The following is a 15,960-nucleotide window of genomic DNA, read 5'->3' as shown; positions in this document are numbered from 1 at the left end:
TAAGGCTGCAACATACTCCGCAAGAACAGAGAAAAAATGTCTTGCTTCCAGGGCTGTGAGATTACGTCATTTTGTTCTCGCAGTCCTGGTTTGGGAGTACTCGCAGCTTGTTCTCGACACATCGCCTGAGCAGAACTTGTTTCTTGCGGGTGTCCAGAACTATCGTGTGATTGGTCAGACATTTAAAGTGGGCGTGGTTAATGCGGAGAAGCGCAGATGATCGGCACCTGCTTTTCTCGTGAAGTATGGCATGTACTGGCCGGAACGAACTTTATTCTTGCTCTTGCCACCTCGAGAAAACGAACAAATCTCTTTGTTCTTGCAGTGTATGTCCCAAGCTTTAAACCAGTCCTGGAGACCTGCATATTTTGTGTATATCTCTCATCAGATACACATAATGTAGTTCTTGCAGTCTCTACTAACGAGCTGATGAGTTGAATCAGGTGTGATAAATGAGGGAGACACAAAATGTGCAGGCCTGGGGTGCCTCCAGGACAGGTTTGAAAAATAGACTAAAAAAGTAAGGGTAGTGATCACAATATATAGTAAATCACCTTTTGAAAGTAGCTTGATGCTTAAAGTGGTCAATTATATTGTTACACCAGTAGGTCTATAAAAAGATATATTTATAATTGAATCATTCATTCAAGATATTTGTTCAAAAACACTGATTCATCCAGTAATGAAACAAACAAAGCTGAACTTGCTGAGATCCTGTCAAATATTGGTAGAACTGCAGTCTTGTCAAATTCAGTGTTTCCTCTTTAGTGGATCACACTGGCCAAAACGGCTGCAACAGTGAATCAGTAGTCTATGGGACCCATGTTCTTTTATATGAATACTGGGGACAGAAAAGTCTACTTACATGCATTTGTAACCTGTCTGTGCTGTGAGATCTGTATTGATCATACCAGACACACTACTGGATGATACAGCGAACATTCAAATCTGTGTTGGTGCTGCAAATATGCATTTATATAATTTAAACAAATCTTGGAGTATCTAATAAACATTTAAATTAAGTTTCGACAAACTTTAAAGACCCTTGATTTCAAACTGTGCTGTGCTATATTCAGCTGCCCGCTGTCACATTCATGTCATTTTCACTGTGTGCTGTATGGAAATGTAGTGTTAGCGAGTGTCAGTGTGCACAAACTTACCAGATTACGAGTCCCCTCTTGATTATGGCGTTTCCTTGCTTTTTATTCATATTTAAAAAATAATTTCTTTATTTGTGAAGAATACTGTAATGATTAATTGCCATCTAAAATGCATCTGTTTAAATTAGAGTTTTAAATCATTTTCATTTGATTTATTCCAAATTGATTAAATATTAATTTAAATTGGCCTAATATCGGCTCTAAGATATTGACATTAAAAAACATTGGTCGTATTAGGGTATGTAAATGTCTGCACAACAGGACAGCGTGTGATGCTGATTTCAGTTTTCTTTCAGGGCTTCAGTGCGCTTGATCAAATACACAAAATTGTCAAAATGCCCATATGTTAATGTTATGTCTTAAATGAACATTAACAGTTGGACAAAAACTGGAAGTGTCACAATTTATGTAGCATTTCTTCCATATTAAACATAGATACTGTGGGTTTATTTATTTAAAGTTGCACTGTTTAAATTTTAGCGGCATCTAGTGGTGAGGTTGAGAATTGCCACCGCCCTCTGCTCACTCCATCTTTTTGAAGCACGTAGAGAAGCTACGGTGGCCGACACAAGACAAAAATATCGTCGTCTGAGACAGCAGAGAGTGACTAGTGCTCTGTAGAGAAGTTTGTCCGTTTAGGGCTACTGTAGAAACAGAAGTCGCAAAATTGCGACTTCACTGTAAGGGGACCCGCTGTGTATGTTGATAGAAATGACCCATTCTTAAGGTAATAAAAATATAACACTTCATTATGTAAGGTTTTTAAACACCACTATAAACAGTTATGTATATTATATTGCATTTCTGTCAATAGATCCTCTTAAATATTACATACTGCACCTTTAAGATGTATATTTGTTGTATTCATCCTATTTTTTTTTTTTTTTTTATTGACTGCTGCTTTATTTTGAATAAAAAGTATAACTCATTGTCTAGTGAAATAGGTTTTGGTCATATCGCCCACACCTATGTTAAAGTGTCCAATATCTGTGAGTGATTTGTGATGGGTTTTGTCTGGTTTTGTGTAGATCCGGCCCCATATTGCAACGCTGAGGAAGTACACGTACGGAAAGCACATTTTGGCCAAGCTGGAGAAGTACTACATGAAGAACGGCGTTGACCTCGGCCCACTCTGTGCGCCTCCTAATGGCATCATGTAAACCCTTCCCATAACTCCTGTAGGATGGCCGTCTGTGCACGCGTGTGTGTGTGTGAGCCTGTTTGGACGACGTAGGGAGGTTAGGGTGGAGTTGCCGAAACCTTCCCCTCATCGCTGAATCATCCCCAGGTTGTCGTGACCTGTTTTTTTGTGTTCGTTTTTTCCTCTCCCTTTTTAGCATTTCTTCCGTTTTTCGCTCTACTACCTAAATGATGGTCCTTTTTTGGTCCTTTATGAAATGAGAGAATATTTGATTTATCCCACGTTCAATCATGTAGGCTTGCGCGAACACACTTTATTGCTTCGCAACACCTTTCTAACTCGCATATTCTTTCATAACACACACGCACACACACACACATACATGCATACATACATTCTCACTAACACTTGATTGCTAACACGCAGACATTTAGCATGGGAGACGTTTTTGGTCTTGCTTCTATAAACTATTTAGTGCATACTTGGTGTAGACCTTTGCATATATATATAAATATATATATAAAACTTTGTAGTTTTTCTGGTTTTTGATGTCCAATCTGTATCTATAATCTTCCCCTGTAGTGAATACATACTTCTGATTGTATAATTGTACATTTGTAAACCTTCGCTAATGTAAATGTGGACTCGCTTCTACAGCCCTTTTTTGGTATGAGGAGAAAAAAAAACGACAAAATGAAAAAAGAAAATCTTGTGCATTTCAGTGTAAATTCTCACCTCTTTGGTTGTGGTTTGAGTTATGAGTTGTTATATATTGTAAATTGTAATATCAGATTTTTTGTTGGTTTTGAAGCCCTTTGAATTATTACTGCATAGATGTACAAAGAACAGAGAAAGTGCGCACTCTGCTTTTAGCCATTCACCAGCCACCTCTTTTTCACCTCCACTCATCCCTTTCTTTTTTTAAGATCTTTTATAGTCCCTCCCTGGCTCCTGGGCAGGAAGCAGCAAGCGCGTTTGTGTGTATGTGTGTGTGTGACGCGCTCGACTGCCCTGGGTCAGAGTCGGAGGTGTGTACAGATTTGCCATTCTTTTGTCTACTTGTAAGTGATTGTAACATACTGGCCATTGGTTTTTGATTTGGAACACTCTCTGGTGTATATTTAAACAGCCTTGTGTATATTTCCTATGATTCTCTTTATGCAGGCACACTTGTAACCATAATGTGTATAGGTAACAGATGCTGTGTGTGCTTTCTGCCTGGGCAACTATTTTTTGTAACTCCAGTTGTAGATTGTCTCTAAACAACGTGTGATCTTTATTTTGAAACAAAACAATGAAAAAATTTCAAAATTTCACAACGGCCTCTGACTCTTCCTTTCCATGTGCTTCAGACCTGTGATGAGCTATTCTGTCATAAATCTCTAGACTTCTTGAGAAAAACTACTCTTGAGTTTCGTTTGGAACAATTCTAGTGTCTATAGTCTATCATCACAACAAATGAACGTCTTGTGCTTTTTCGTTTCTTTTTTTTTTACACGTTCTCCTTTCTGTTAGTGTGTAATGTTGCTGAAAAAGGTCTAGAAAGTCACTCCAAAGGGAGTTATTCCCTTTATCCCGTCACAATAGGGTGGTGCAGGTTTGATGTCATTTTGTAGGTGGCTCCCTCGAGAAAAAACCAATAGGATTTTACCCTTGGCTTTTGGATTAACAAAAGTTTATGATACATGCACGTTTAGTCCATCAAGATAATTATGACAGATGAACACAACTTAAATGAATTTTGAAGCCTAAATGCAGTCGCCAGCAGAAAAGCTAAAGGTAGGCTATAAAAAAAACGACACCACAGTCGCTCGACTTTAACGTCACCATCACTAAGCTTTCGACAACTGTTATTTAAAAAAAATCCCCAGAGTTAGACTTCTTTATAAGAGCACAATTATGAGCATGAGTGTAAAAGCGGCCTGAGTTTACCTGTTCAGTGTGATGACATTTAATCTCCACGACAGCCTCTGTAGTCTCATTAGCCACTTCTTAGCAACCGCCTTTTTCAAGAGTGGGGTACAACTGATGTATTTATGTTGAAGAATAAAACGTGAAAGTGTCTTGAGCTTGCGTTCACCACTGACCTTGTTTCAGCCATTTAACCAAAACTTTTGGTTTAAACAAAACCAAAAATTGACTTTAAGATGAGGGAACCGGACGTGCTTAAATGTTCACTTCCGTTCTGCATTTTGGCCTTCAAAGTGATGTCACACCTGCACCACTCCATACTCTATCAGTTTAAAGGTGCGGTATGAAGATGGACTTTTGGTTGAAATTGGTACTGCAGGCAATTTTTAATATTGGAGATCGTTGTTTCCCTCTGGTCCTGTCAAAATACTATTGGGCGAACTGGCAGTGTGTGGCACATAACAATGCTTTTTTTATGCTTTAGTAAAAGGCTTGTTCGACTTCACCCAGCGATGCGCAGACCGATCGGCGGCTGACTTGAAGCAGTGCGTGCTGGTTAGAAATTTTGTTCGACTTGAGGCAGTGCCGACGGCACATTACTCTGACATGTCAACAAAGTACTGCGAGAGCGATTCGAGAGCAGCCGCTGCAGATTCTTCAGGGCGGACTGCAGGAGGCTGCTCGAACTCTGATGACGACACAGCTGATCCACGATTGGCTCTGATGACGACACAGCTGATCCACGATTGGCTCTGATGACGACACAGCTGATCCACGATTGGCTCTGAGGACGACACAGCTGATCCACGATTGGCCGATTCGCCGTATGACAGTGATCACGTGTGTTTCGTGTTTATTCTAAAACCTTATGTTACGCTAATGCTCACAAATCATTTATTTATAATAGTAAAACCTCTTTTCATGTAGTCGCGATGTTATATTGTCATTGTTCTGAATTCTCCATGTTCAGCATAATACCGGAGATGCGCACTGAATCAGCGCTGCACGTCACAGACTATTGCGCAACATGCGCAGCTGCGGAGCTTGCGCTCATTTAATACACTGAGAATATGCGTAGCGTTATAGAGCTGCATCCGCCATTCCGACGGGGAAGAAAGTTCGCTCGCTGGATTGCTTACACTTTAAGGACATTGCATGAGTAACGGACAAGTAAGTCCAGTGTTATTTGAATATTAACCCGTTTAATCCCACCGGTCACAATTGTGACCGTAAATTTTCCTCGAATATTTTAGTGTTGTATTAAAAAGCAACTTCTAGTATGAAGCAAATTTTCATTTATAATACCCATTTAAGATGTCTACATGAGTTCTGGGCAGGTTTAACATTGCTGCATAGTTTGGTCGTGTGACCACACACACTTATTTCTTGGTACTGCCATCTTAGCACAATGACAATGTGAAAGCACAGAAATGACAGGAAAATGTAATGAATTAATCAAAGTTAATTTTTGAATAGCTCATTCATTTTTTGCACACATCATCATGAAAGGGTCATCTATACATACATATTGAAATTATATGAATACATGGTTTATTCTGCTGTCAGGATGCAGATAAAAGAAGACGGTCACAATTGTGACCGGTAGTATAACACAGAATATGTCCCCTCTATGTCATTCTGTGTTATTCATATGAACTCACTCACAGATTGAACTGAAAACTATCCATCCGTCCATCCATCCGTCCATCCATTCGTCCATCCATCCGTCCATCCATCCATCCATCCGTCCATCCATCCATCCATCCATCCATCCATCCATCCATCCATCCATCCATCCATCGTACTTCTGTCTGTACTTCTGTCTGTCTATACCTTTGTCTAGCTATACTTCTTTCTGTCTGTCTGTCTGTCTATCTATCTATACTTCTGTCTAACTAACTATACTTCTGTCTGTCTGTCTAACTATACTTCTGTCTGTCTATCTATATGTCTGTCTGTCTATACTTCTGTCTATCTATCTATCCATCTATCTAAACTTCTGTCTGTCTGTCTGTCTGTCTATACTTCTCTTTGTCTGTCTATCTATACTTCTGTCTGTCTGTCTGTCTGTCTGCCTGTCTGTCTATCTATCTATACTTCTGTCTGTCTGTCTGTCTATCTATCTATACTTCTGTCTATCTGTCTATCAGTCTATACTTCTGTCTGTCTGTCTGTCTATCTATATCTATGAGATATACCTTATAAACCTTATAAGATATACCTTGTAAACTTCCAAATTTCGGATTTACCAATTGGTGCTTCAATGTTCAAAGTTGCTCTTCCTAATATTTAGGAGTAATAACTACATGTATGTGCCTAGATCTTTTCAAGGTTTGTTGGTCACCTCTTCCCCTCTCTTTGGCCAGACACGTTATTCAGTGAAGATGAACGTGTTACCTAGATTTTTGTATTTATTTCAATGGGCTGCAATTTTCATACCCCCAATTTTTTTTTTTTTTATTGTGTATAATGAACAATAGAAATAGTTTTGAAGTAAATCCTAATCATATCTCATTCTTATATGTTGGACATTTTATTGTTATTTTAAGTTTCAAACCGGTAAATAGGTCTAATAGAAGAATTTGTATGAATTCTGTCTATGCTGTTTCCCACCGGTCACTATTGTGACCGAGTATAAAACCTAATATTTCACTAACTTAACCAACATAAAATCAAAGAAGGCATACCATTTGTGTGTTAGGGAGGTCTAAGGAGTAAATTGCATGTACTCACATTGCAGGAAAAAATTTGGGATTAAACGGGTTAATGTTACATTGCAAGTGTATTCATTGCAGATACTGTTTATAAGAGTTATTCATGTATAGCCTACTAATGCGATCTGTTTACCTCACGTGGATCTGTTTACCTCACGTGAGTTATGTGCTGTATCATGGGCTGTCAATTCTTTGAAGTTTAATACAGCGATCGTTATAATTGTTTGAGGAATAAGATACTTTGAGTTTATTTGATCTAGCATGTAACACTTAAGTGATCTATATGTTAATTATTATTTCTCTTTCATTGTTTAGAAAACCTTGCACATGTCCATCTATGTTGATGCCAAAGCATTCATTAAAAGGCTATCATCTGTCAATGACTCTGAGTTCTCTGACAAGAACACTGTGGCGGTCAGCGCACATTAATCCAGCTATATACTAAATCGTAACATGGTCCTTCGAGCCGGAGCTGACTACTACAGAAATGTCATTGCCCAATGATAACCCGTCCAGTCCAGATCAGCCAGCAGGGAGACCAGTGAGACAGAGTAAGCTTCCTCAGCATCTGGAAGACTATGTTATGGACTATAATTTTCCAAGAGCAACTAGTCCCCCAGCTGGTGTCAGAGCGTTATCTTCGCCGAGTATGTCTACACCAGTACGTAAAGTCGAGCAAGACCGAATAATGGATAAAATGTCCTTGAGGGAATTAATGGAGAACATCAACGCAGCTGAGAGGGAGGAGTCAGCTGAGATTTCACAGCTTACAAGCCGACTGTCACTTTATGAGAAAAGGCAGCAGCGTCGACAGGATATGTTAAAACGTATTAATGCCTTCCTAGAGGAGGAGGAAGCAGACAACCTTTCACTCCAAGAAGCAGCTATAGCATCTCAGAAGGGAGCACTTTCCCCTGAGCCAGTTCATAACATTACCTCGACTGCTCCACCCACCACAAAGACACCAGTTGACTTTCCAGACTCTCAGCCTGATATAATGAGCCCTGAACAAAGGAGAGACGAATTATCTCCGCTCGCACAAGTTCCAGTTATACAGAACGTTGCACATAGTTCCATAAGAGCTCATTCCACCCAGCAAACACTTCCACTGAATGATGTGAGTTCAGTCCACTCAATTCCATCGTCATGCTTTGTGTCTCCACAACCTCCTACAGCTCCTTATACAGCTCTACAAGGACAGTTACTCCCACACCGGCAATATGAAGATAAATTACCTCCTGGAATTAAAAGGTCTATAAAGGTTGAGGGCGCCCCCTTTTGGTCTCAGCAGCAATGGGCCACTAATCCTCCATCTGCAATGCATACGACGCAACACTCTGTACCTTCTGTTTATGCTGATTGCCATCCCAATTATCCTGGTGCTGACTCAGCACAGCCTAGATATGCTGGTGCACATAGTGTTCACTACCCAGCACAAGTAACTTGGCCCCAGTATGCCAATTGTCAAGCAGCTCCTCCACCTCCCATTAACTTATATGGAGCCCCAAAACCTTCCATACCAGACTTTGCTGTAGACAGTGAAAGGGAATTTGCCAATCTGAAACTAGCTCTGGATAATCTACTAGACCCACATCCTGAGCTGTCAGAGAAATACAAATATCATGTGTTGCTTGAACATCTTAAGCTCCCAGAGGCTCAAATGATTGGACAGTCTTGTCGACACGAAGCTCAGCCATATACAGCAGCGATGCAGGCTCTACAGTTGCACTATGGACAGCCGCATCAATTAGCACAGAGCGAAATAGCAGCCATACTCAACGCTCCAGATGTGAAGGTCGGTGAAGCTTTTAGTTTCCAGTCATTCGCCTTAAGGGTTCATCTTCTTGTGAGTATGTTGCTGTCTCTGGAGGGCCCGAGAGGCATTGAACTCAGCTGTTGTTCCCATGTAGACAGGCTCCTCAGCAAACTGCCCAAATATCTCAGGGACAATTTCATTGAGTTTCTACAGATGCAAGGCAAGCTGAATGTCACCAGCCTTAATCCATATAATCTCCAGGACTTTTCTGGTTGGCTGCAGGGTAAAGCTCAACAACAGCGTCTGTCCAGTAGACTAGTTGAACGCTATCAGAAAGAGAAATACTCTTATTCACTTCAGGGAAGGGCTTCAACTCGATCAAAGGGACAGAGCACTTCAGTCTACCATGGCACCGAGCCACAAAGCGTCAAAGCACCTAAACCGGTACCTCCACCCACCCAATGGAAGAAGTCCAAAGTCCATTGTCTGTTCTGCCACAGCAAAGAGCATTATATAACACAGTGCTCAGAAATAAAGGAGCAATCTACAGACAACCTCATGCAATGGATAGCAGAAAGGGAAACGGTACTGGAAATGTGGCCGTTCTCACTGCCCAGAGGACTGTAACCTAAAGAAACCTTGTGGAATCTGTGGGGAGATACATCTCCAGGTCCTCCATGGGATTGCTGAAGAGCGAGCCAAGGTTAAGCCTACCAGTGCACTAAACAGTAGGATCTACCTCACACCTTCAAGTCCCTCAGGCCGAGTACTACTGAAAGTTGTTCCTGTGCTTCTACATAATAAGGACAGAGCTATCGAGACCTTTGCAATATTAGACGATGGAGCTGAACGTACCATGCTGATACCTGCTGCTGCTCAACAGCTTCAGCTGGAAGGGAAGGAGGAAACTTTAGCCTTACGTACTATCCGTCCCGATGTCACATTCCTGGCTGGCTCAATTGTTACCTTCGATGTGTCCTCCAGAACCAAACCAGGAGTCAGATACAGAATCCACAATGCCTTCACTGCAGATGGATTAGATCTAGTGGAACAGAGCTACCCAGTCAAAGCTCTACAACGACGATATGCGCACTTGAGAGATATTCCTTTGCAGTCATTCAAGAATGTTCTGCCCCTGTTGCTGATTGGCTCAGATAATAGCACTCTGATCACAGCGGTAGAAACCGTCTATGGAGGCACGGAGGTTGGGCCAGTCGCTGTCCGTACAAAACTAGGCTGGGCTCTTCAAGGTCCCGAAGGTCTTCCAAATCGAGCAACCTCCACTCATCAGAGTTATTTCATTACCGCTTCAGCAGCCTATGATACCCTCTACAGAGATGTTGAGAGATTGTGGCAGCTAGATTCTCTACCTTACCGCAGTGAAAAGCTGTTAACTCGTTCGAAACAGGACCAAGATTCTATCAAGATATTAGACAGCAAGACCTGTAGGGTGCTAATTGATGGAATTCAACGCTATGCCACTCCCTTGTTAAGAACTGATGATTCCCCAAAGCTGCGTGTTCCTCAAGAAGCTGTGCTTGCCAATCTCCGCAGTACTGAAAGGAGACTTCGAGATCAACCAGAGAAGGCAGCTGCCTATCAAGGTGAGATGAACAGACTAATTCATGCAGGTTATGTCAAGGAGATCACGGCTAAAGAAGCTAATGAATCTGAAGAATCCTGGTATCTGCCACATCACCTCGTCTACCACAATGGAAAGGCACGTCTGGTGTTCAATTGTTCATTTGTATACAAGGGTACTTCTCTCAATGAGCAACTCCTGCCAGGACCAAACCTGGGACCATCCCTCCTCGGAGTCCTACTGCGATTTCGACTGCACCGTGTTGCGATCAGTGGAGACATTAAGGGTATGTTTCACCAGGTTCGCCTGTTGCCTGAGGACAGACCCTTACTAAGATTCCTTTGGCGAGACTTGCAACGAGAGATTCCACCGCAAGTATATGAATGGCAGGTGCTGCCGTTCGGGACCAGCAGTAGTCCCTGCTGTGCCATCTATGCGCTACAAAAGCACGTCAAAGAACACCCACGCAGCACTTCTGACCTCATCCAGAATGTCGAATCCAGTTTCTATGTTGATAATTGTCTGGAGAGTCTACCTACTGCGGAGGCAGCCAAGAGTAGAGTGGATGACTTGCGTGCACTATTGGCGGATGGCGGATTTGAAATCAGGCAGTGGACTAGCAACCAATCATCAGTAGTAGCTCACTTACCATCTGATGCCAGATCCCAGGATATGGAACGGTGGCTGGAGTACAAACGATGTGACCCTCAAGAACCCGCATTAGGACTCTGCTGGAATTGTAGAACTGACACACTGGGTTACAGATATCGACCTATCGAACATTCAGTACTGACAATGCGTACAGTTTACAAGATACTAGCGAGTCAATATGACCCATTGGGTTTCATCACGCCTTATACCACCAGAGCCAAGATTCTCATACAGCAGCTATGGTCGAAGAAAAGAGACTGGGATGACCCAGACCTCCCTGCTGAACTGCGCGAGTCTTGGAATATCTGGGAGAAGGAGTTACCACACCTCAGCACAGTTTCAATCCCACGTTGCTATGTTCCTGAAGCAATGGATAGTTCTAGATTTGTGCACCACCTGCATGTTTTCTGTGACGCGTCGGAGAGGGCGTATGGAGCAGTAGCCTACCTCTGTACATCTGATGAGGGCATCACCAATGTCTCATTCATAATGGCCAGGTCAAAAGTGGCCCCTAAACGCCAACAGACCGTGCCACGGCTAGAGTTGTGTGCGGCGCTGGCTGGAGCACAGCTGGCAAAATTAATCCAGACGGAATTGTCTTCCTTCTTGCAACAGACCACCTTATGGACAGACTCGACAACAGTCCTAGAATGGCTACAGTCAGAGTCATGCCGGTTCAAGGTATTTGTCGGCACTCGCGTATCCGAGATACAAGAACTGACAGATCAGCGATCATGGCGTTATGTCGACTCACCTAATAATCCAGCTGATGACTTGACACGAGGCAAAACGCTTCTAGAGCTTACTAGACCTAGCAGATGGAGTAACGGGCCGTCTTTCCTGTTGCAAGCTCCAGATAAATGGCCTCAGAGACCACCCATCACTCAGCTACCCAAGTCTAACGAACTAAAGGGGATGACATTCTGCAGTTTTGCATCTGTGCCACAAAATATCCCAGATGTGAACCAGTTTGAATCATGGAAGGAACTGGTCGAAGCTGTACGTCAGCAATGCCACGGGGCGGCAGAGCCAAACCAGACTCACTCAATTAACAGCTACCGTGAAGCAGAAGCTATTCTCCTACGAGCCTGCCAAGCACAAAGTTTTCCAGAAGAGCTTGTTTCACTAAGAGCTGACCAGCCTGTTCATATCAGCAGCAGACTCAGAAATCTAGCGCCAGAACTGGACCAAACAATGGGTCTCATCAGAGTAGGTGGGAGGCTACGGCAGTTACAGCAGGTTAGTGATCTTGATATCCATCCCATTGTCCTCGACCCTCGTCATCCAGCTACCATGCTTCTAATCAAAGACTATGATGAACGGCTGTTACATACTGGCTCTGAAAGGTTGTTTGCAGAAATCAGGAGACAGTATTGGATCTTGAGAGGTCGACAAGTCATCAAAAGGTACCAACTTCAATGCCCCGAATGTCAAAGATGGAGAGCACAGCCTAAAGTTCCTCAAATGGCAGATTTGCCAATGTCTCGACTCCGCATCTTCCGCCCACCTTTCTTCTCAACAGGTGTTGACTGTTTCGGGCCATTTATCGCCAAGATAGGCAGACGAAACGAGAAGCGGTGGGGGGTGATTTTTAAGTGCCTGACGACACGTGCCATTCATTTGGATCTCCTTAATTCAATGGATACAGATGCCTTCCTACTGGCCCTCCGCAGATTCATTGCCAGGCGAGGTAAACCAGCAGAAATAATTTCCGATCAAGGGACGAATTTTAGAGGTTCTGACAGGGAACTTCGAATGGCATTCAAAGAATTGGAACCACGGCTTCAACGACAACTGACCGATTACCAGATTGAGTTCAAATTCAATCCCCCTAATGCACCACACTTCGGCGGGGCATGGGAGCGGGAGATTCGTTCTATCAAGAGTGCACTCCAGGTTGCTGTAGGAGCTCAATCATTGTCAGAAGATGTACTTCACACCATCCTAGTTGAAGTGGAAGGTATTCTCAATTCCAAGCCACTTGGATACGTGTCATCGGATGTGGCCAATCCTGACCCTATAACACCAAATATGCTTCTAATGGGGCGGCGGGATGCTTCTTTGCCACAAGCCGTTTATGCTCCTGAAACCATAGGACGCCGTAGATGGCGACATTGCCAGAACCTAATAGATCAGTTCTGGATCCATTACCTACGTGAATACCTGCCAACCCTTCAATCCCGCTACAAGTGGCAGCAGCCGACAGAGCCACTTGCACTGGATACCGTGGTAATGATAATTGACCCCAATCTACCACGAGCCCAATGGCCAATAGGTCATGTGGTGAAACTCATTCCAAGCAAAGATGGTTGTGTACGGACTGTTGAAATTCAAGTGGGAGGTAAAATATACACCCGACCGGTAGCCCGCCTTATCCCACTTCCAGGCCTGCCAGAAAATATGTTATATCTGCAAACATGAAGAATTCTACTAATCAACACATTTGCTGCTCAAATGTGGGGGCGGCTGTTCTGAATTCTCCATGTTCAGCATAATACCGGAGATGCGCACTGAATCAGCGCTGCACGTCACAGACTATTGCGCAACATGCGCAGCTGCGGAGCTTGCGCTCATTTAATACACTGAGAATATGCGTAGCGTTATAGAGCTGCATCCGCCATTCCGACGGGGAAGAAAGTTCGCTCGCTGGATTGCTTACACTTTAAGGACATTGCATGAGTAACGGACAAGTAAGTCCAGTGTTATTTGAATATTAATGTTACATTGCAAGTGTATTCATTGCAGATACTGTTTATAAGAGTTATATTTATGTATAGCCTACTAATGCGATCTGTTTACCTCACGTGGATCTGTTTACCTCACGTGAGTTATGTGCTGTATCATGGGCTGTCAATTCTTTGAAGTTTAATACAGCGATCGTTATAATTGTTTGAGGAATAAGATACTTTGAGTTTATTTAATCTAGCATGTAACACTTAAGTGATCTATATGTTAATTATTATTTCTCTTTCATTGTTTAGAAAACCTTGCACATGTCCATCTATGTTGATGCCAAAGCATTCATTAAAAGGCTATCATCTGTCAATGACTCTGAGTTCTCTGACAAGAACACTGTGGCGGTCAGCGCACATTAATCCAGCTATATACTAAATCGTAACAGTCATGTTTATCAAACTAAAACTGATAAAAACCGTTGACGACACTTCAGTGATAGTGTAGGTTTATATGTTGAACTTTAATCTTGTCCAAATAGACGCTTTATTAAGCTGAACATTAAGCTTTGAATGAAAATATCATTTGAAACATCTGTGTTTAAAAAATATTGCATTTATTTAACTTAAGCTGCGATAAAGTTTGCAAACGCAGCGCAAGCGTCACTGCGGGAGGTAGGAAGTGTCCGACTTCACGTCTCCGTTTGCAGCTCCTCCCCGCCTGCACTCGACTACTCTCGCCGATCGCATGCATCCAGCCGCAGCCGATGTCGAACACACCTAAAGTGAAAAACCTACATACAGCACCTTTTAAACTATTCCTGCTAAAGGCATATGCTAAAAAAAGGGGCGGGGCCTGGTTGAGTTAGTAGTGTTGAAACCATAGAAACTCGCAGTTATGGTAAAGGGTGGGACATTTCCAACGCGCTTGAAGCAGTTGACCAATCAGAGAGAGCCCATTGGGCTTTTTCAGAAGAAGCGGCTTCATAAAGACAGGAACTAAACAGAGCATTACTGACAGACTGGGAGGAGAGGCAATGGAGAATATGAGGCGGTCTTTGAACATTCAAGCAAGAAAACCTGTTCTAGTAGGGCACCGTCACTTTAAAAGGGCATAATAGCTCTTTAAAAAAACATTATATTGAGTAATTAATGAATCGTCTTAATGGCATGGCCTGAGGACACTACTGTCTTGATGAAAGTTGCAGATACGCCTAGATAAAGGATTTCTTTAGAAATCACACACACATAAGTGGTTTCGAAATGATCTTGCGTAACATCTTTCCAGGGAACACATTATGGCAAAATGCTTACCTCGAATGCATTGCAAATCTCTTTAGATGAAAGCGTCTGCCAGATGCCGTGTAATTGTAAATCTTGCATTTTTCAAAGGACACTAAAAGCACTTTCACACCAAAGATGGCGGTTGTTACTATATCGTTTTAATAATCGTTCTGATTCTATGACAAGTTGACAACAGGTAAGACCACAGCACAACAACACTGGAACGGTATCGCTGGAACCACTTTCAGAAGGATTTTGTCTCCAGCTGATGAATGATAAAAAGATGAAAACTTTAAAGCTCCACTGTGTGATATTTTCCCCCATCTAGCGGTGTAAAGGTATATGACCATCCAGTGAATAATAGTTTCTGTTCCTCTCAATTCCGATTTCGTTTTAACTCCTACGGTGGCCGATTTAGTCCAAGATTAACATGGCAATCCCCCTCTTCACATTCGACACGGTGCCATCGAGTGTTAAAACGCGAAAGGCGAAGCTTGAATTTACGGGTATGTCCCTCTTTGGCTAATGTACTTTCAAGATGGAGGAGCAACATGGCGACCGGCATTCGAACCCCTCACTCGTATGTATTTTCAATGGCATATTATAAACTTACGAGAATACTTTATTACTTGAAAGAAGTAAATATACATTAATGAGCACATATATTTTTGAAAGAACTAGTGTTTTTAGCTAAGAATAAACTAATAAAGTTGCGCAGTGTAGCTTTAATAACCAGAATCAAAATAGATCTTTGTTCCATCACAAAAGTGCTATGAATATTAACCAAGTAAAGCCTGACATATACTCATCAAAAAATGAAGGAGTTTATTAAACCTTTAGATGAAATATAAAATACATTCTAGCAAATGGCCCATAAATGATGTTTTTATTTAACAAGGTTCAGGAGGAGCTCGTTCAGATAATTGACACAGAGAGTACTCAGCTAATCAACAAAACAGGTGTATATATACGCAGCTTTCTTATCTCCATTTTGTTGACAGTTTATCAGCATCCCTCCACCACCCCTTCTCCACTTTTTGCTCTTTTTAGTTCCAAATCACTACTTACATACAGGGGGGTACTCTGGGT

The 15,960-nt window shown here is 42.3% G+C and overlaps 2 protein-coding genes and 1 non-coding gene across 4 annotated transcripts in view; all 3 read left to right on the top strand.

Moving 5' to 3' along the window:
• The window catches only part of pum1 (pumilio RNA-binding family member 1), a 39,275-nt gene extending 35,655 nt beyond the window's left edge, over positions 1-3,620 (top strand). For both annotated transcript variants that reach the window (XM_067426784.1, XM_067426783.1), the window contains exon 22: positions 2,189-3,620. In XM_067426784.1, coding sequence (XP_067282885.1) covers positions 2,189-2,320 — 132 coding nt within the window. In that variant the 3' untranslated portion in view covers positions 2,321-3,620. The remainder of the gene's footprint in view (positions 1-2,188) is intronic.
• Positions 735-869, top strand: LOC137048579 (small nucleolar RNA SNORA5). Its single transcript, XR_010899464.1, has one exon. It is a non-coding gene; the product is annotated as a small nucleolar RNA SNORA5 (small nucleolar RNA).
• Positions 3,621-7,413: 3,793 nt separating the features above from the next.
• LOC137048376 (uncharacterized) lies at positions 7,414-14,034 on the top strand. The gene is made up of 3 exons (XM_067426511.1): positions 7,414-9,126; positions 9,254-13,605; positions 13,897-14,034. The coding sequence occupies exons 1-2, from the start codon at positions 7,414-7,416 to the stop codon at positions 13,334-13,336; spliced, it is 5,796 nt and encodes a 1,931-aa protein (XP_067282612.1). The 3' UTR covers positions 13,337-13,605; positions 13,897-14,034.
• Positions 14,035-15,960: the final 1,926 nt, after the last annotated feature.

The sequence above is a fragment of the Pseudorasbora parva genome, chromosome 19 (genome assembly GCF_024679245.1).
Source record: "Pseudorasbora parva isolate DD20220531a chromosome 19, ASM2467924v1, whole genome shotgun sequence".
NCBI lineage: Eukaryota > Metazoa > Chordata > Actinopteri > Cypriniformes > Gobionidae > Pseudorasbora > Pseudorasbora parva.
The sequence above is the reverse complement of the archived record's forward strand: the minus strand, read 5'-3'. Positions and strand labels throughout refer to the sequence as shown.